Genomic DNA, 21967 nt, shown 5'->3' with positions numbered 1-21967 from the left:
ACAAATAGGCTTCTGGAACAGGGCTATGTTGCTACAAGATTGAAGTCATCACTGCAGAAGTTTTATGGTCGTCATCATTAACCCGTGGATCGTCATGGTGTATCCATCTGCAGTATGAAAACTGATTTTTTCAACGGGTCATAGTTTTCCTTTCCTCGTTAGTCTACCCCGGACTTTACTTTTTATGAGCAACTCGGCGGGTGTTTCTAGAAAAGCAGAGGACGCTTACCCTACCGGTGTACCTGGTCCATGCTCCCATTTTTTAGTGGAGTCCGGGTTGCTCATTTGCTTTTGTTACTTTGTATGTATGATGTTAGCTACTTTATGTTCTTTGTTGTGTATGTCTGTTTTCCATGTCTGGTCTTTGTCCCTGGATTCATTTTGATTACCGCTATAACCTTGGTTCCCTTGATTACTCTTTACCAACGTTTACTTGCCGGGAATTTCATAATGTACATTGAGATACTGTTTGTGATTAAACATGAGATTCTGATGATTAAGTCGGTCTGCAAACAAACAAGTTATACCAAGATTAAATCTAAAGCCTTTAAGTATACATGTATATACTCCACTGATTTCTTTCCATGAGCCGATACAGCCTCTTTAATTAAAAAAACTTCGTAGCACTTATATGGCATCTTTTGATAAATTAACGAGGTTGTTGGTATTATCTCATGGCTTTTCATCATAGTTTTGCTTTATTTTCCTATTGAACAAATGTGGACGCAGACTGGTATTACCCGAAAATTAAACCAAGTATAGGAACAGTCAGCTAATTGTCAGCGTCAATCAATATTGAATGATTGGCTGACACTGTTTTACGAAAGACGTTTTAGTGGTTTATATCCACAAAGACAGTCGAATTATCTCTTTGAAGCAACGATGTTCTAGCTTTATAATGCACGAAATGAAGGATGTAACGGATATACGGAAAGTTATAGTATTATTTAAATAATATTCTACAGGAGACACTGACACACCTAGAGTACTGCCTGCACCCTCTTTGATTAGCAAGAAAATAGTAGACTAAATTATTCAAGTTAATGAAGCAAAAAGCTTTATTTGGAACATTTAATACATGTAATAAATCACGCCGCAGTAGATAACATCCGTATACCTACAATACACTTCATAAGCAAGACACATAAATCTGTACGATTTTTCGTTGTGTTGGCCACTCGTAATTGGATAAAAGCATTCGTCCAAATAAACGAAGCAGCAATGTGTAAATGAAAAAAAAATTCATCCGCCATTGATAAAAATATATGAAAAATACGCAGATGACCATAAAAGGAAATCCATCAACGGATCATAATAGTAGTTGCAAAAATGACGTTGAGACTAATATAGCTCTATCAATGAAATGACACATGCTAAGTGTGCACTTTTAAACAATACATTTCAATCACGCCATCGGCCAGTGTGTACATTTGATCTGGACGCCAAGACAGAAATAGATTTCACCTAGCAACCACTGAATGATTTCCAAAAAGCCTTTGCAGAAACATTATAGTTCGACACAAAGATTAATTTACTTCCCCCATTATATAGATCAGCAAAATCGTACAAAAATGTTATAAGCTCCCGAAACCGTCTATGAATATTTAGACAGTCAGTAGATCTGTTGGAGGGATTCGTCTAACGCCACACCCTCCAACAAAATCAACTGACTGTCTAAATAATCCTAGACGGTCACCTGTGAGCTTACAACTTATAATATCGCAAAAAATAAAAAAAAAATATCGAAACAGTACGATTCACAGACATTAGAATTTCAAAGACATGTTTTAAACATTGAAACAGGAAACAGATACGATCCACATACAAATGTCTGCGACAAAATAAAATACAATTGTGTATAAAAGTTAAAAGATAAGAAAACAACACAACACACAAATAAAATGTTTCATGGGATGCAGATAAAACCCTGAATTAGTATGTACACAAGTGACAACAATTGGACTTGTTACGTCTTTTAATTTGGATGGTAGTTCAATTTTTGACAAGTTTATGGCCAGTGGCCATAGACATTCAGAATTATAGTAAGACATAAGAAATTAGAAATTGGTAGTCGAAGAAAACCTTTTTGCCCTTTATTCTTAAAAGGTATGGGCCATAACCCTTTTTATTTAACAACAACAAACATAACAATACGTTCCTTTTGTGGTATGGAACCTAGTAATACAAGTTTATACAAATCGATGAACTTTTACTCAAGTTGCTCTCTCGAAACGAACCAGAAAATGTGTGTTTGCTACAGATTCCTTTATGGACATGAAAAATAACCCCTAAAATCATTTAAGTCTGATACAATTCAAAGAGACCCATAACAAAAAATTTAGTTATAAACATGCATAATGTTTTATAAAAGGTTTGCTTCTTTCTGGCCCCTTTCTCCTTATTCTTAAACAAAAGAGTCATAAGCAATACAATCAATCAAAACCCTCTTTGGGGTGTGGAATTTTAAAGTGCAACATTACAGATATTCTTTTCAACTCGACCCGGCATGTCATTATTAGAAAAGAAGGAAAGCACTTGTTTTATCCTTTTTTAGCCTTTTAAATCCCTGTTCGGTCCAGGTCATAAAAATAGCTACTATCACAAGATTCAAATCATTGATTCACAGTTCAGCGGATTGAAAAAACATAGTAGTAATTAAAGTAGCAAATATTTAAAAAAAAAATAATTAAACCAACGAAAAAAGAAGAAATTTGAATGTTGATATTGCCTATTTTTGTTTGTTTTGAAATTCAATACTGTCATACTGTTGAATTAAGGACGTTTGCGCTGTATATTTTAAAACATTTTAACATTAAAGCACATTTATTTTTGTTTTGGTACACTTTGCTTGTATCCAAACCCTGTTGGTTCATTTACTATATATTTACAGTACGGTTATATTAGTTGTTCTATAATGTTTTCTATGTTTACATGAATCTTGGGAAGACGTTCGTAAATACAAAAAAAATACACAAATAAAATACTTTGCGGGAAGAGCCTGGTACGACCTAGAAGGCTGAAATCTAAACAGTTGGAACAAGTATGGAGACGACATTCTAACTTTGATTTTTTATTATGAATAAAATTTGACAAAGAATAAAATTTGGCCCTTTTAGGTTTCATTCCTAAGCGGTTCCGATCACAAATCCATTCCAATCTTCCTTTGGGGAATGGTAATTTGTGGTCGAATTTCAAAGACACCTATCTTCTTTTACTAAGTTATCATTCAGAAATTAAAAAAAAAAAAATTATTTTGTTTCTAGTTCTTCCTGGACCCTTAACTGGCTGAAATCATAACCAAAAAAGAAATCAGTCTACTTTCGAAGTATGGCAGCTTGTAGTACAACTGAAAATAGATCCATTCACTTTTACTCAAGATATCAAATTACTGATAGTCAAGTTATTGTCAGGACATCAGGAAAATGCTTGTTGCTGGTCCCTTTTACGCAACCTATTCCTAAACGGTAAAAGTCTACTCCCAAAATCAATCACAGCCTGACCTATGTAGTACAGAATATTGTTGAACAATACCATGTACATCCGTATGCCTTGACTGGAGTTATACTGTTAAATTCTACGAAATGCTTGTTTTTGGTCGCTAATTCCCAAACGGTTGGGGCAATAACCCCTAAATCAATACTAACTTCCTTTTGTAGTTTGAAACCTTGTAAAATTTTATAAAGATCAACCTACTAACATTATCGTGCTATCCCATGGAAACCAAAAATAATAATAATAATAATGTTTGCGGTGGTTATATATCTATGAACATTCGAGTATTCAAGTGATCTTTTCACAGAACATATCAAGGTTGTTAAGCATTTACTAACTTGTGTCCACTTATTAAAAAAAACAAACATCTTATCAATAAGAGCAAACGTCCCTAAGTCCTTAATAATTTCATTTAAAGAGAAAGAATAGTGGTTGCATACATAAGTCTATTTTATGAAAATTCGTTCATGCAATTTTTACTCTGCCAATTTGTATTGCAAATTAAAACATATACATGTACCATTTATGTCAACTCAGCTGATAAATCGTATACGAACGTCAATACAAAAACACATTGTCACTATACCTATACTAAGCTACCATGTGCCCTCTCCATGTGTCCATAACAGTCTCCAGACGACCTAAAATACTGTAAACACACCCAACATATGTGCATTTTACAACCTAGACAAGTCATGTGGTTGCATCCATCAACTTTCTCAATAGGTGTAGCACACTTAGGACAGAACTTAGCCCTGCTTGCATTCTGATGCATCCAAAGCTTTAGTCCACCATCATCTTTCTGCATGCTTTCCACCATTTTGCAAGTAAGGCCATCATGGTATTGGTTATGACACGATGTGCAGATACGAACCTCACATTCAGGGCAATAAAACATTCGTTCTTTTTTGGTTATTCTGTATATGAGAGGGCAATCAGCCGTAGGACAGTAGCGGTATCTCGTCTTGTTTTGCCCTACGAACGAGCTTGTTGCTTTCCTGATGAGCACATTGAACGGCACACCAGTCTTTTTTGAGAGACCAGTGATATCCTTCATAGACCAATGTTCATCACATCCGTCCATACTACATGTCAGGGGAAACTTATTGCTTCTTACATCAGATTTGAACTGGAGTTCGACACAGTCCTTGCAGTATGCATGCCCACATATTTCCATTCTGTAGAGTTCGCCTTCTCCAACTGGACAGAGACAAACAGAACAATCCCTCGATTTTTCCGTTAGCGGCCTGACTAGCGTTCTGTTTTTGGATACGGTTTCAATGACGCTTTCAATGATAGCCACTACTTTTTCGATTGATCTATCATCACCTATTAGCCTAACCGAGTGCAATCGATGGTTCAAGTCTATTGTTTTTAAATCTATTCCATTTTTCATCTTACTAAGATCGAAATCGTATCTCATCATTAGTTCCTTCATTATACCGGGAGGTTTTTCATCGCCTTTCAATGCAATGATCTTTGATTTTCCATCTTTCAGGTCTGTCAAGTATTTTTCAATTAAATCCACTGCTTGCTCTACTTTTTCATCAACCCCGTGCACAGATACAGATAAAATGCGTTCATCCATAACAATGATTGTTTCTGTTTCGTCTTTGACAGTGTTAACGAATCTTCTTCCATCCCAAGTAAAAAGTTTGTTGACATCTTCGTTCGTTTCCATATTGATTACTCGTCCTCTTGTGGCGGACAAGATATCCTTTTTCACCTTGATTATTGTCTCGATATTATCAGAGTGTAAGTTGAAGACAACATTTCCGTTACGAAGCTCTCTTTGTTGGATGGTAACAGGCTCACTGTTATTTAATATTTCAACTAAAGTTTCTATGGTATCAGAATACCTCACGTAAGTAGATTTTTGAATCATAATGGATGTTTTCAAATCTGGTTTCATGGAGACTGTTTCATTGTTCAAAACAAAGTCGTGATCTATTTCAGAACAAGCAGTAATACCCTCTTCCGGTTTTGAAAACGCCACAAAAGCAAGGAATGTGAAATCAGCATCATTAGGTCGCCGAAGATCAAGTTGAAATGAACCCTCTTTAACAAACTCTTCAATTTTTCTGCGAATTCGCTGTCTAAAGGTATCTAACATATCAGACGATGTGATTACTTTTTGTCTTATAACAGTAACCTTGATAAAATCAGCCGGTTCAAGACCTAAAGCATCGGAAACACCTTGTCGCAAGACATTTTCGTTAACAAATTTGTTAAGGTTAGCCACATGGACCTCATTGTTTCCAGTTCTGCTAGGTTTTATTCTTACAATAGATCCAGCAACAGTGATTTGAGTAATCTAGGCCCTCATCGCGTTCACTGGATCTGAAAAGGCAACAAAGCCAAAACCCCTGGAAGGTCTTCTACACCATTCGAGCTTCGTCCTGAATATATGGACATCAGCCGATTTAAAGCCTATACTTGGACGAGCGCTGACATCTAGATCATCTTTAACTTTATTAACAGCTTTCTCTGCGTCTTCCTTTCTTTCAAATGTTATTCTCCCCCAATTATTTTTATTCTTGCTTTTTACAAACTTCTCAACTTTTACTATCGTTCCAAAAGGACAAAATCGGTCTTTCATCTCAGCCTCCGTTTTATCTTCTATAAACTTCGGAATTCCTGTAACGAAAATAGTTCTATATTCATCCGTCATTAGAACATCTACAATTCTAAGACCTGCTCCTACTTCCACACGTACGCCAGAATTAGTTGAAGACAGGAATTCTTCACGTTTGTCAAGGCGCATTTTGTGCCGAAGAGCCTCAATTCTGTTGGTTACGATTGTAGGTATTTTTGAATTTGTGTTGCGTCGAGCGTAAATAGCTATTTCACCAAACTGCTTCGATGCTTCAATTGAGACAATATCATCATCGGAGCTCTGCATTGACTCTTCCAGCTGTCGTAGTTGAGTGTAACGGTTTCCAACAAAATCTTTAAAAACTTGATCACCGATCTCAAGCAATGCCACCTGTTCAACTCTTTGACTTAATATTTTGTCAAGATCAATAATCAGTAATCCCTCTTTTATAGCTTGGTGAACCCATTCTGTTGGTACAGGGGTTACGTTGATAGCGTAGTCCCGAGATGTGTTCAGAACTTGTTCCATTACTAGCCAATCTGGACAGAGTCCTAATGATTTCAATGATGAAGCTGGGAATATCTGTACGTGGTTTGATTTGTTTATAACCATATAACCTGCCTTTTCGTTTCCAAGAAAATGACAAATGTTACGTCTGAATGTGCGGAAAAGCAGTTTTTGAAGCTTTTTGTCTACATCCGAAGGGGCTTTCAGTTCAAATTTTGGTTTTCTTCCTAGATCTTTACGAAGAACTGACAACACTTCGTTCACAGTGTCTCGAACGCCACGGATAGATTTTCCATTAATCGAGTTGTTTACGCACCATTCTCCTTTTTTTTTCTCTGGCTGTGCATGCCACCCCCTGTACACATTCAACATAGTCATCAGATCTCCTCCTTCATGACAAAACCTTACTTTCAGTTTATCGGCTTTATTTCTCTCCTCATTAGTCCCAAACCGGTAAAACAGAGTGCCACTTGCTGCACAGCATGCTGACAGAATAATAGCTTCAACACCAAGTCCTTGTTCAATGCCGTCAAAAATGAATGCTCCAAATTTCGGGTCAATGGGGAGTTTGGCAATCCATTTTCCTGTTTCTGTTATTTTGCGTTTAGCAACCGCACCAACAAACTCTAGGGTTTCCATAGCAGCATCCATTAGCGCGCGAGGTGGCGATTGAACGAAATCAAATTCCAATGGCATTACGCCAAGCTCCATTAATTTCAATAACGCATGTCCAAGATGTACCCTTAATATTTCAGGTTTAGAGTTTTTCTCCATCTGCTCATACGTTTGAGATGTGTACAGTCGGTAACATTTTCCTGTATCAGTTCTCCCTGCTCGACCTTTACGCTGGTCTGCTGAACTCTTAGTAACGGTTGTAACACATAGTGAGCTGATATTTCGTTTAGGATCAAATCGCATTTCTTTCGCAACCCCAGTGTCTACAACGTATTTTATTCCCGGTATTGTAATAGATGTTTCGGCGCTGTTCGTTGCAAATACAACTTTTCGCTTCCCTTGAGGTGTTTCCTCAAACACCTTCTGCTGTTCGTTTGGTTGCAAACGTCCATGCAATGGCAAACACAAAATTTTCTGATCAGAGCTCAAGATTTCTTTGAAAGATGTGCAACACCGCTCCACTTCTATGGGAGAAGTTAGGAAGACTAACAAATCCCCAGGCATTTCATCATTGTGAATTTCTATGGCTTTATCGAGAGCCACCTGTTCGTATGTGTCGTTGGTAGCATCCTCTTCTGAAAAAACTATATCCACAGGAAACATCCTTCCTGAGACTTCAAGAATAGGGCATTGTCCGAAGTAGTCGACGAATACCTTTGGGTCAATAGTTGCAGACGTTACCACGATCCGAAGATCTGGTCTGTTATTAATGCATTTTTTTATCATCCCGAGAAGTAAATCCGTGTAAATACTCCTCTCGTGAGCTTCATCAACGATGATGCAAGAGTAAGCAGAGAAATTCTTATCATTGAGACACTCATTAAGTAACATGTGGTCAGTCATGTAGACAATTTTTGTGTTCCGGCATTGCTTCACCTGCATTCCGACCTTGTACCCTATGAGTTGGCCAACTGACGTGCCCATTTCTTTGGCGACATGAGCAGCCAACGTGATTGCAGCTATTTTCCTTGGTTGAGTACAAACAATCAATCCTCTGTTCGCTAAACCAGCCTGATACATATACTGTGATATTTGAGTGCTTTTACCAGATCCTGTTTCTCCAATCAAGACTGTCACTTGATTTTCATTCACTGTTGAGATAATTTCGGTTCTTTTCGCATACATTGGAAGTGCAGATTTAAGTCGGCGACACTCAACTCTAAAAGCTGAGTGTATATCTTTCAGAATTGTTTCAGCATTTTTAGACACTTTAGCTTTTTCCAATTCTTCAACTGTACATTTAAGAAAGTGCCTATATTCTTCTTTTTGTCCATTCATTTCTTTCAACTTAAATCTTATCGCTTTGGTCTCCTCTTCCTTTTTACAGAAATCCTCCAAACTGATAAAGCCTTTCTTTTGTGATCCTATAGTAGCTGAGATCTCATCTAGTCTTTCTTCCATTTCCCGAATTTTTTCCTGGTGTTTATCAAGTGCAATTTTTGCTTCATCAGCGATCGTGTAAAGATATTCTGATAACAACTGTTCATCAGATATTTTTGGCTTCAACTGTTGTTTGACTTGTATCCTTACGGCTTCTCTTCCACGTGCTGCTTTGTTATAAGCGTGGAAATCACTTAGTGCATCCCTAAATTGTCGTGAACTTTCGAACTCACAATAGCATGAAACATTGGTACCTTCTCGTCGGAAATCTCCGACTGGGAATCTTACTTTTGAAACACGTCTTAAGAGATAGTTCAAATCATCTGCTGTGCCTACGAAATGTTCAACATTTAGATATATCCGCTGTCCCTTTCGTTTATTATCTAATTTCTGTTCTTGTACTTTTTTCCTGTCTGCTTTCCTAGAATTCATTGAACTTTGTTGTGGTTGGTTGTTTATTCTGTTCTTAGGTGCAATCGGCTCTTTCCTAGCCTCAGTGTGGTCAGGCTGTACTGACTGTCGTTTTGCTGGATAAGTTCGTCTCCTCGCTCCATTATGTTGATTTCTATGGTCCTTGGTCGGTTCGTTCCCATCGTTATTCCACCAAACATTTTGTATGTCACCTTTTTCAGCCATACCAGATACACCTCTTTATCGTCAGCAGTTGAGACTGCAAAAAGTAACAAGGCTTAAAATTAATGCACCTGTAGAACGTACGCAGATAATCTATTGTTTACAAATGCAAATGAACAGTTGGAGCTCGAATGGACATAACATTAAGCATGGTACACCTATGAATTTTGGATGGTGATTCGACACTTTATATGAATTTGACCTGAGGCTAAATGGACCTTTTGGCTACAGTCGGTATAGTTTCTTTTTAACCCTTTGACCTTAAAGACGCTCTTCCATGGAAACGCAAGTCATCTGATCGCTATTCTGTTTCACGTTTGGCTAAATACTGTTAATTTAGTGGCGTTCAAAAAAAAACTATATCGAACATAGAAATTGCGTGCCATGTATTTTTCCTGAATGGAATGAAATGAAAGAACAATTTTTACTGCGTCGGCTATCTTTTTTTAAAGATAATACTTATTTAACAACTGAACTCATAGCACCCAAAGCATTCCTTTTGTGCTACACCATGTTCCAGGGCTACGAGCTAAGATATACGCATACGATTGCTATAATGAAAGCATTTCTTTAGAATAATAAATAAAATAATTCGCAGGGCACCGCCAGATGACCATGGAAGTCGAACCGGTCTGGTCAATTATAGACATAGCATTCAAGCTTGATATAGTACCAATATTAGATTATGATTACATGTTTAACATAGTTAAACTTTCTAGGCCGTGATATAATACGACCGAGTACATATGTGGTCTCTTACGAATAAAGTTTTATTATCAACTCCTCAAACTGACGCGATCAAGGTCATTACCCCTAAATATAAACAAAATTTTTAGTAGTGCTATTTCATAGAAATATGTGTACACATTTACTCAGATATTGTCCGGAAACTAGGAAAAAAAACCTTCCTAGTGTGAAGTTTGATACGATAGCAGAGGTCAACATTGAACAGTTGGGGGACAAGTGCAGACAAAACATTCAAACTTATTACAGTTTTTAATTTGTATTGTGGTAAAATGTTTGGCACAGTATAACATTCTGACCAGAATGAAGTTGTCAAAGAACGTTAAATTTACAATAACACAAACGAAATTTGAAATTCCGAGTAGAGAAAATGTTAATTTCTGTGCCCTTTTTGATCCCTAATTCTTTGAACTTTTAAATCCAATAAAACCTTCTTTTTTTCAGATATGACACCTTGTAGATCAATTCTAAAGACTGAGATAAAAACATACATCATAATGCAAGTTTCGCCAAACAGAAAAAAAAATGTTTTTTCCTAGAACGTTCAAGTTACAACCCTAAATTTCAATTCCAGTCCTTCTTAGAACTATGGAATGGCATTCAATATTTTTTCTTCAAGTATACATAGTGTTGTTTGTATTCACTATCAACATCGTGTGCAGGATTGGACAATTCAAGATGGATACCGAGAAGAACGCAATTGAAAACAAATCAATGATTCTATATGAAATTGGAAGGTTTGCCGATGGGGTTCCGATCAGAATAAAAAATGGTCATATGTTTCGTTATGTATCCAAGTTGTCCACGAATATACGCATTAAAGAACTATGACCGAATTTTAATGTGCTGCGTTATTCATGCATTAACTCCATAGAGATCGTGTTAGTAAAGAGAAAGACTTCTCGGAGCTGGATTAGCCATTTGGTTCCTAAGCATTGATTATTTTATTCGTAACGATCGTCATTGAGTACTTCATTTATACAATTTATCTCTGATCTCGATCTTCCTATGTAAATGGTTGAAATACGTACAGTAGTGAGTAGGCATGTACTGAAATTAACAGTATACATTCGATTTAGAAACCACTGAGTCGACGGCACCGCTGGTGGACAGAAGTACCCGAGGGTATTCATTAGCCCAAATACCGAAATGCGCAGTCTGATTCGAAGCCCTTAAAACGCTGATGCTACATTTCTTGTTTTTTTTTTCATGTGCATGTAGAACTTTCCGATGCTGGATTTGGCTTCTTAGGGACCAAGCAATATTTATCACCAATACAGGACAAGTAAAATGGGCATAGGACAACATTGTTTTCTTGATGGAAAACTACGGGACAAGTGTTTTTTTTTCAGATGAAATGAGTATGGGACAAACACTTTTTTGTTGTCGTAGGGTTTTCAACAGTGGATAGTTGCACATACCCCCCTTACAATACCAAGATGGCCACTAGCATCTACATGCTTTTATTTTCTACTTTGATGAAAATGGGATACATTTATTAAAACATACATGAGAAAAAATTGCATATTACTACACACTACTGGAAAGTCAATGTAATAATTTTGTGTAAAATATTGAAAATGATTGTGTTTGATAGTTTGAAGACGAAAGATACAGATGGACATATTCGTCTTAGTAAATAAAGAATTTGAAGTACAATTTATGCTCGAATTTACTATGAAATATGTACTGAATACTACATAACAAAGTCTGTGTCGCATGCGGTATCAACCCGAGACTCCTACATCACCCAAGGGCCAAGGGGTGGAAAATGGAATATACAACAAAATTGAAAACAGTTATAACTTATCCCTTATTCCAACGTTGTATACACTATAATCTTCGTCTTCGTATGTATTTGGTTTTAATGCTGACGAGACACATCTGCATCGACTTTTGTACTTATATATTTAAAAAAACAAATATTACGACAATCTCCTTTACAAGACCGCAAACTAATTTCAGTTGTATTTTGTAGCGGTGCCGTCTTTGTTGTTTGTAGACATTTCATGTCTGGACAGTAATGTATGGTCTCCATGAAATTGTACCACAAGGTTCAATACCACAATACCACAATTAAAAGTCAGGCTGTGATTGATTTTGGGGGTTATGACTTCAACCGTTTGTGAAAAGGGGTAAAAAAAAAAGACTAACACAAATTTCTCCTGTTTTCCACACGAACGAGAAAAAAGCGTATGGATCTCTTTGATATCATACTGTACCACAAGATTCAATACCAAAAACTCAAGGTTGATTTTGAGAGGTTCCTTGGTATGCTTAAATTTCAGCTTATTATATTCAATAGTACATTTAACTCTGGTTGTCTGATTGTGTTTTTTTCGTTTTAAATCTCTACCGCTAGTTTCCCAGCAGCTCTACATTGCGTTAATATATTTAGATTTATCGATTGTTAAAATAGTTATGCTATGTGTTTCATAATCTACAGATAAATTGTAACAACTGTACAAAGTTTATCTATCATTATTACTGTAAATAAAAACATATCGATATAACTTACTAAGCCTCTATCAATACCATTTAGTCTTTTCGTCATCTATACTTGTACTATTAAACCATTAGACGTATCATCATCCTGCAAAAATGTCAACTTATCAATTACAAAAATACACCAATAAGGTACCGACCATTTTTATACTGAGTGGGGGGCTGGGATTTTCAATGTTGCTAAATAAGTTTTTTCTGCTCTTCTTAAAATTATTTAATTTTTTTTTTCAATAGCAGAAGAATTAAAAAATTTTTCAAGAATTTGGCAGATTTTTTTTGCGAGTCAAATTAACGATAAACAAAAAAATTGGAAATACATTGTATTATATAAATATCAAAGGAGTAAAGATTAAGATCAATCAGATATTTTATTCTTTACATCTCCGGCTCCTAAAAAAATGGGACGGAAATTTCAAAATCAGGATTTTTTAAGTCAGTTTCTTGTATTTAGGCACCATAATATACAAATCTTTCATTTTTGATGACCAAAATAATGTTTCCTCTCTGAAACTGATGTGGCTATGGATTAAGAACATGTCTATACATCAAATAGCTAAAATTAGGCCAGCTAATATAAGAACAGCAGTAAAAACAAAAAAAATTCCTTCCCAACCATCCCGCATTTTTGGTGAGGGTTGGATATATTTACTTGGCCTAAATAAGACATGGCTTTGTCTGTAGCCACGAATTGCATGAGGTTCTGCTTTTTTTTTTCTTTCTAAACAATAACGGAGCATGAGAAAGTATGGGACTCGTTCAGGCCGGGAAGCTTCCCCTGCAACAGCACAAGAAAGTCTGGGACTCATGCAGACGGGTAGCTTCCCTGCAAATTCTGCAATAGCACGAGAAAGTCTGGGACTTGTGCAGAGAAGCAGTCCATGTCACAATCAATTATGCATGGCCAATCTATAGTGATCACCTTGTATAGCACCCCGAAATATATCATTCAGACAAAGAGCAATCTATGATGTAATTCATGGTTGTATATTATATCTGATTAAAATTCTTGCACACTTATATTGACAATAAAGGGTGACAAAAGATAATCTTGGCGTAGTCCGGTATGTACACTGAAGGATGTTGAGAGTGTTAAATTGTAGATGACTTGGCATTCGGTGTTTTTGTAGAATCCTTGAATGATCTTTACAGGGATTCTATAGTGTCTTAGTACCTTCCAAAGAGTATTTCTGTCAACTATGTCGAAGGCTTTCTTGAAGTCCACGAAGTCGATGTAGAGAGTCGATTGCCATTATATCATTGACCGTTACGTGGCATTTTGGTCAATACATGATCGACTGCATCGGAATCCTGCTTGCTCATCACAGATGTTTGTACATATTACTGTCTTGATTCTTTCCAGAATGACTCTTGCTAGGACTTTACTTGGAAGTAAGAGTAGCTGAATTCCTTATAACAGTTTTGGCAGTTTCTAAGGTCGCCCTACTTTGGATGCTCAATGATGTAACCTAAACTCCACTCATCAGGGATTTCCACTGTTTCCCAGATGTTTTCAAACAGCTTATGCAAGATGCTGTAGGGCCCCGTGCGGGTCTAAGTGTCAAAAGTATAAATATGATCAGTTTTATATATTGTAAATTTCTATATGCTATACACAAATAGGCGACTAAATAGTGCTCAGAACCCTGGCGGGCGGCTATGTCGCTCTGCCCAAAGAGCAACTGGGTTGTGTGTCCTAGGTGGTGGAATGGGATAACTCAAGCATTTCACATGTTAAGGTTGTCAGGCCATAATACGAAAAACCTTACCACAAACCATAGTGGTGCAACGTGTTAGGAACGATGCCACGTTCCTTGCACGATTAATTGCCCTTCTGTGGTATGCTACCGGAGTAAGAACCATTGTGCTCCGCCAAAGAATGCTAAACTGCCCGTTCCTACCCACCTCTCCCAATTTCCAGTGGTTATCAAAATTTGTCAACCCCATTATCCTTGTGTCCCATCCCATTTTCCATTTCATCATTATTTCATGTTCATTTTATCATCCATTTACATGTTTGTAGCCTGGATATAGCTGAAGTTTTTCTGCTCGGGCGTTAAACCAAAAAAATTAATTCAATCAATCAAGATGATTTAGGTGTTTTCTGGGTTGATCTTCAAGACCTCGGGTGGAATTTCGTCCGGTCCTGAGGCTTTTTCAGTCTTGATTCTCCGTAGGGCTTTCATGTTTTTGTGATTGGGCCAGTATGCACATCAAGGTCTGCTGCGGTGGTAGTTCAGGAAAGTCTGGTATATTTTCTCCATTTAAAAGTGGTCGATCAAGGTTTGTTATCACATTACCATCTTTGTCTTTTCCTGGTTTGGATGTGTTGGTCTTTATACTTGCCAGTTGGCGTGTGATGTACGCAGGTCTGGTGTCATTTCTGGCCATTGCATTATTTGCTTTTAAAGTGAGCTCGTTAATGTTTCTCTTTACTCCTTTCCTGATGCTTATGTAATACCGCGTCAACTATTCTTTCTGCAATCTTGTCTGGACCTGGTCAAGGTGTATCTTAACAGACCTACACTTCTCAGTTGTCTTGATTGTATCATCAGATAACTATGGCCTGTATTCCTTTGAGAATCCAAGGTCTTCTAAGCATGTGGTGTTATATGTGGATTTTACTTTCTCCCAATGTTTATCTACTGCCCCTCTTCCTTATGTTATACTTTCTGCTTCTAATCTGATCGTCTCTAGTTGCCCTGGCTATCTTGCTCTTAAATTTAGCCACCACAAGTTGATGATTGGATGCTATATCAGCACCTCCATAAGCTCTAATGCTCTTTATCTCCCGGTAATAAGGTCTATCAGGTTTCTTGATTTCTTTTCTGGGTATTCTCAAGTTGTTTTGTGTATATCCTTGTCAGGGAATGGGAATGTCGTACCTCCTATGACCATATCGTTGTGGGAGCAAAGATCTGCAAAGAGTTGTCCAACTCCGTTGATGTTACAAATCCCTTCCTTTCCCGTGATAAATTCTCTCCCTGCGTTATCTTTTCAAACTTTGGCACTCATGTCACTCATCAGAATCAAGATGTCACGTGGTGTTTTTTTATCTAGCGTAGCTTGGGGCTGGTTGTACAGCTCCTGTTTGTTTTCTTCCTCTGCTACGTTGGTTGAGCGTTGCATTGAATGACTGTTACCTTTTGTATCTTTGAAATAAATCTTGCCATGATGATTCTTTCACTAACAGGATTCCATTCCAAGAGTGATGGTTTGGTCATTTTATTGAGTAAGAATCCTACTCCATGTTCAATGGCAGATTCAGGCGGGGACGTGGCGGGTGTGCGCCCCCCCCCCCTAAAATTTGCAAAGCATGGATTGTCAGGGGTAGATTTAGGCGCTTTTAGGTTGACACTGTAATTTCTCGCTAATTTTACCACAATAGATATCTATATTGCACCCATTCTAGAAGAATATTTACAAAAATTAACCTAAAAAATTTCGCCTCGCTCCGCTCGGCAAATTTTAACTGTGCACCACCCCTAATCTAAAATCATGGGTCCGCCCATGATGTTGATGGTTACCATCCTCTTTGGTGGTCCAGGGTACAGTAGAGTTTGCCCTGAAGATGCATGACTGCTCCAGATGATTTCCATCTAACTTCGTCCCAAAATATCAAGGTTGTAGCGCCCCATTGTATGTCATATTAAGAACTATTTCTAATTTTAGAAAAAGTTCTTATTGCTCCAATGTATAGCATAGTCTTCTATAATCGGACAATCTGGTATTCTTATCTCTTTCTGTTAAAATGTTTAGTGGTAGTCGTGTATTTTTGTGCATTTTTCTAACACTGGATTAATATAAAACAAAAGTCTCTGGATATTGATATTCATTTATTTGCTCTTTAGGTTACAGACCACCAATTCAACCAAAGAGCATTTGGAACGTAGGCAAAAATAGTCCTACGCAGAAATTACCCCTGTTCCTCATAGTGCTGTGAAAAAAGTTCTCATCTTATTTAAAAAATTTAAACAGTTTCTAAAAGGAAAAACATTTCTGTACATTTTATAGGTGCATTTTGCTTCTTGTGATGTGAAGCCTAATCTCCATAATGATTTTTAAATATACCCCTATCTTGTGAAAACACTGGGATTTCCCATGCTATTTATAGACCCTTCACTTCCGGTGACCAGTACTGCACTGCAAGTCTGCTAACCCCACATGTCGTTCTGAGGATTGTGAGCTGACATATGTAGAATCATGCTGATATATAGTCCTCTGCAGGTTAAAGTTAAGGTAAAGTCCAGCTAAGCCATTGAATATTGTGAAATTAGCATAGAAGCCTATGGGAAGTGGAATTAGTGGTTTTTAGCCTTAAGTTGAAGCCATGGTAAAATGAAAAGTTTCTTGAAATAGCTTTAAACTACTTGAAGATCTTGTTAACTTTGCCATGAGAGGAATACACTGCAAAAATCCTTCAAAATATGCATTTTTTTAAGTTATAGGTCCAAATTATGGAAAATTGGTCTTTTTGGCTGATTTTTATGTCCTCTCTTGTAAAAAGTGTAGAAAATTTAGTAAAAATATCAAATATTAAACTTTGAGGGCTATATTTTCCTAAATATGGTGGTAATAAGCACTTGAAATCAAGTTTTGTGTAGATTTGAGCAAAAATTAGGTTAGAAATGAGGAAAAACTCACTTTCATTACTGCGGTTAAGGCCATATAAGCATTCCCCTATGGCAACATGGAAAATCCATTATTGAGCACTTTTTTTGCTTTAGGTGCCCTTTACTGGTCATGTTTTAATGTGAAAACACTGTATTTACAAATTTAAAGCCAAATATATCACCTTTTGTGAAAATTTAAAGATTTAGGATTTTTGACATGTGATCAAGAAAAAGGGGGAGGCATGTCAGAAATAATTTTTTAAAAATAGACCAATTTCTCAGAAAATGATTACTTTTAAAACTATTTCTTCATTAATATTGTTAAAAAACAAGTTGTGATTGATATTTTTTATTTGAAAAGTCAGAAAAAGTTCTTTGCAAATATTTAATGCATTTAAGTATGGTAGAATATTGTCACTTTTTTGCTCGCACAACTTGGTTACCCTATATTTAAAAATCAAATATTTAAAAAAGTGCTTGTCACATTTCACTGAAACTTTGCAAATGCATTCAGTATGTGTGTAGGAAGATACCTGTATAGTTATTTATTTTTTCTAAGACAAAAAGTGACTCTTTAGGTTACAGACCACCAATTCAACCAATGAGCATTTGGAACGTACGCAAAAATAGTCCTACGCAGAAATTACCCCTGTTCTTCATAGTGCTGTGAAAAAAGTTCTCATCTTATTTAAAAAATTTAAAGTTTCTAAAAGGAAAAACATTTCTGTACATTTTATAGGTGCATTTTGCTTCTTGTGATGTGAAGCCTAATCTCCATAATGATTTTTAAATATACCCCTATCTTGTGAAAACACTGGGATTTCCCATGCTATTTATAGACCCTTCACTTCCGGTGACCAGTACTGCACTGCAAGTCTGCTAACCCCACATGTCATTCTGAGGATTGTGAGCTGACATATGTAGAATCATGCTGATATATAGTCCTCTGCAGGTTAAAGTTAAGGTAAAGTCCAGAGAAGCCATTGAATATTGTAAAATTAGCATAGAAGCCTATGGGAAGTGGAATTAGTGGTTTTTAGCCTTTATAACATAATGAATTTTGAAATTGTAAACTGTAAAATTTTAGTATTAAAGACATTTGTTACATACATGTACTTCATCATACATAATTTAACATGTTGAATGGCAGTTTATGATTCATTCACTGTACACGATATTTCTCCTTCCTTTTTTTAATTTTTTTTTCTACCTTTTTTTTTTATGAAAAACAGAATACAACATTGTTTATTTTTTGACATTGTGGAACTTAATTTAATTTTTTTCTAGCCACACAATTTTTTTAAAATTTTTTTCTTCAAAGTGAAATTAATATTTTTTTTTTCAAAAATATCCCAGCCCCTTCAATATAAAAATGGTCGGTACCTAAATGGTATATTTATATTTAAAGACTTTCAGACATTAAGAATCTAACAGCTGTAAGGAAATCTTAGACACCGAGGGTAAGATTTAATGGTTTCCAAACGAGGCTTTGTCGATTTAGAGAATTACTACATCTTACACAAGAGTGCATGAATTTCCTAATCTTGCACGAGAAAAGCAGGTGTATGCTTCTTTTTCTCACTCCAAGTTAGTTTTCCGATAAAATGTTTGTATTGAAATGACCTGCATTTAACAGCTGGGTCAGTGATACGTCACGACCAGTTGAAAAATTTAAGTCAATTCTAAACAATCACCAGATATTTTCGATATTTGGTAAGATAATTAATATGATCGTTCATTCATGTTTCTGATGCAGTAGGTATAGTTTCGCTTTTTACCCTTTGACCTTAAGGACGTTCTTCTATGGAAACGCAAATCACCTGATCGCAATTATGTTTCCCCCAAATACTGCTAACTTAGTGGCGTTCGAAAAAACTGTATCAAAAATTTGAAATTGCGTTCGAAAAAAAAAACAATCGAAAATTTGACATTGCGTGCCATATGTTACTTTCTTGAAAGAATGTAGAAACTTAGAAGAACAAAATTTTACTGCGTCGGCTATCTTTTTTTTTAAAGATAGTACTTGTTTATTCGATTGTGCCCAATTTTTAACGGAATGCGCACGTGTTCTGTCTAAACCCGTGGCTGAGATAAGGAAATCTCGCAGAGCTAAAAACAGTAATTTTGTATCTCTTTAGTGAAAAATGGATTTGTTTTAATCCGCAATGCGATATTTCCTTATACCACCCACGGAAATGTAAAACCATGAGGACATTCAGGGTTGGTGAACACATCACATTCCATACAACCTCTGGTAAAACTCAGGGGCGGATCCAAACACTTTTAAAAGGAGGGGTGTCAGCTAGGGTTCCTCAGGGAAAGGAGTGCTAGGACATTATTTGCCTTATTTGGTCAACTTTACACATGAGAATGATAAATTTTCCAATTAAAAGTGGGCTGTCAACCCCCTGCACCCCCTGGATCCACCACTGATTGTTTTCAAACCCGGAGAAGCCTTGCTAGAGTATTTAAAGAGATAAGAAAATCTGATCTCACCCACGAGTAGAGACAGAACACGCGCACAAAAAAATGGCACGGTTGAATAGAGTAAATGAACAATCAAATCTTACCAATATCTAGTATGTGCTTGAAAATGTTTTTTAAATAATTTTATCGTAGGGTCAAGCAACATACAATACAATACAGAATGGACAGTATAACTACAATGTATATGAACGAAAATTCCATAGAATACAGACACTGAAAAATCGATATCTATTGTGAACTTGTCCGACTTGAGTCCGTTGTCCTCAACTCTAATGCCTTTTTAAAGATGATTGTAACATGACTTACAAGTTCAGGGATAGCGCTAAGAATTAACATTAATTGTTCCATTTTGTCCATTTTTTTTTCGAAGATGGAGAATAGTAATTGATAGAGTCAAGACAAAATGTTCTTAATTCGGAAAATATTGAGCAATCAAAAATGAAATGAGCTTCATCATCCAATACTTTACATCTGGTACAAAGTCTATGTTCTCAAAATATTTTTTTCTATATCTAGTACCTATTGTCAATACCTAGAGAATGATCACTAAGTCTCCATTGATATAATACAATGTAAGTGTCATAACTGAAAAAGTACTTCTATTCAAATACATTTCCATGACAATCATTTTCATTTTACAAGCTTTGATCATGAATCAAATTTTGACATTTTTTCGATTATCATTTTTTTCTTATTTTCCATTACCAACAATAACTCCTCATTCTACCGGAGACCCTGAGTTGATCTCTCCGTTTCTAGGCGATCTAGAAGCTAGAGTACGCCCATGCAGCTGGTGGATACACTGTAGTATCATTGTTCATGTTGTGTGACTTGTAATTCGTCCGTTGGGCTTAGTCATGCTCTCATGTTACATTTAGCACCAAACTCAAAAACCAAGAGGGGTTAAGATAGCTCTACTGAGCTTGAGTCTAGGCCCGGAATCTAGGGTGGTTCATAGTATAAAGAAGGGGTAGTAATAGGCCAGGACGGTCACCGAGGAGATGACAGCCCCTTTTAATTTGAAAATGTGTCCTTTTCATGTGTAAAGTTGACAAAAAAATAATAAATAATGGCCTATCACTTCCCCCTTTTTCTGATGAACCTCGGCTGGCATCCAGGCGCGTATCTGAGGCCAAATTGAAGTGTAGGCAAAATTACGACAGAGGGTCTGGGGCCGCTTAAGCCCCCCCCCCCCCCCGATGCTCCGCAGAGATAGCGTTTTAGAGCATCATTTATGCCTCTCCTGGATGTATTTTATCTCCAAATAAAAATGGTAAAATTAAGTGCAGGCAAAAGCTTTTTTGCCTAACGGCAGCTACGCGCCTGGCATCCCTCGTTTTCAAAGTGTCTGGATCCGCCCTTGGGTGGGTTCGATCCTCGGTGGCTCACTGCTCTCCGGTCCCAGTAAATGACTAAATCTAGAAAATCGCCGCACGTCTGTGTGAGATAAAAAATGTGTATTGGAAAAAAACTATACATAAAGGTTGACCCTGATTTACTTTATATGCCAACAGCCAGATTTAACGTTCTGTGGTCAATATATTAACATCGTACTTACTGTTAAATCAAGATGATAACTAGCTATGATAATCCATCGAAGTGCAATTTTAAGAAATTTCTACTTTCGTTTTCTGGAAATTTTCAATCTATTTATAGAAATCGTATGATTCGTCAGTGGTGCTATAAAAGTGCGGGAAGGGTACCTGGAACGGAATGATGTAATCGAGTTCAGTGCTAGAGGGCCGATGCATCTACCCCGTTCAAAACTTGTTGTTTCAGCAAGGTCTTTGTGACGACAAAACGTGATATTGAGAGGCAAACAGGGGAGGGTCCATGGAGAAAAGTTTTGGTAGTTCACCAATCTATTGATCAAACAATCATATATAATTTGTACTTTCATTTACTTGGCTGGATGTAGGCGGGTCTAATGTGAACAAATATCTCTCTGGTGCTGCTACATGTGCTAGTTATCGTAAAAAATGAAAACATTTCATGGTAAAAAGTAATCTTTATGTAAGAATATGGCAAGAATGCCTGATAACCATCAGAAATAACCATGAAAGTCTGTTAAAGTTTGCCTTTTTAAGACAATGAGAAGGTTCGGTTATGGCCAATTATGGCCTCAAAATTTGAAATTGTTCAAATAAAGATTTTTATCGTTTTAGTACAAATAAGCGTTTACACCAGCTAGTTCGATAAGATTTAGGACAAAACAGTAAAGCATCTTGTTATTGAAACACGAACAAAATTACCTAAATGATGAAAAATAAAATCTCAATATTTCCGCATATATTGTGTTAATTTTGATCACTATTAAGTCAAAAATATCTATTGTATC

The 21967-nt window shown here is 36.5% G+C and overlaps 1 protein-coding gene across 1 annotated transcript; it reads right to left on the bottom strand.

Annotated features, from left to right (window-relative positions):
* Positions 1-1031: 1031 nt before the first annotated feature.
* LOC148609567 (uncharacterized) lies at positions 1032-21321 on the bottom strand. Its single transcript, XM_088596494.1, is given in 3 exon segments — positions 1032-9320; positions 12546-12620; positions 21188-21321. A coding segment is annotated over 1 exon segment (5208 nt). The 5' UTR covers positions 9287-9320; positions 12546-12620; positions 21188-21321; the 3' UTR covers positions 1032-4078.
* Between the last annotated feature and the right edge of the window lie 646 nt (positions 21322-21967).

The sequence above is a fragment of the Perna viridis genome, chromosome 8 (assembly GCF_037379345.1).
Source record: "Perna viridis isolate PV_CMFRI_1.1 ecotype Kerala chromosome 8, ASM3737934v1, whole genome shotgun sequence".
NCBI lineage: Eukaryota > Metazoa > Mollusca > Bivalvia > Mytilida > Mytilidae > Perna > Perna viridis.
The sequence above is the reverse complement of the archived record's forward strand: the minus strand, read 5'-3'. Positions and strand labels throughout refer to the sequence as shown.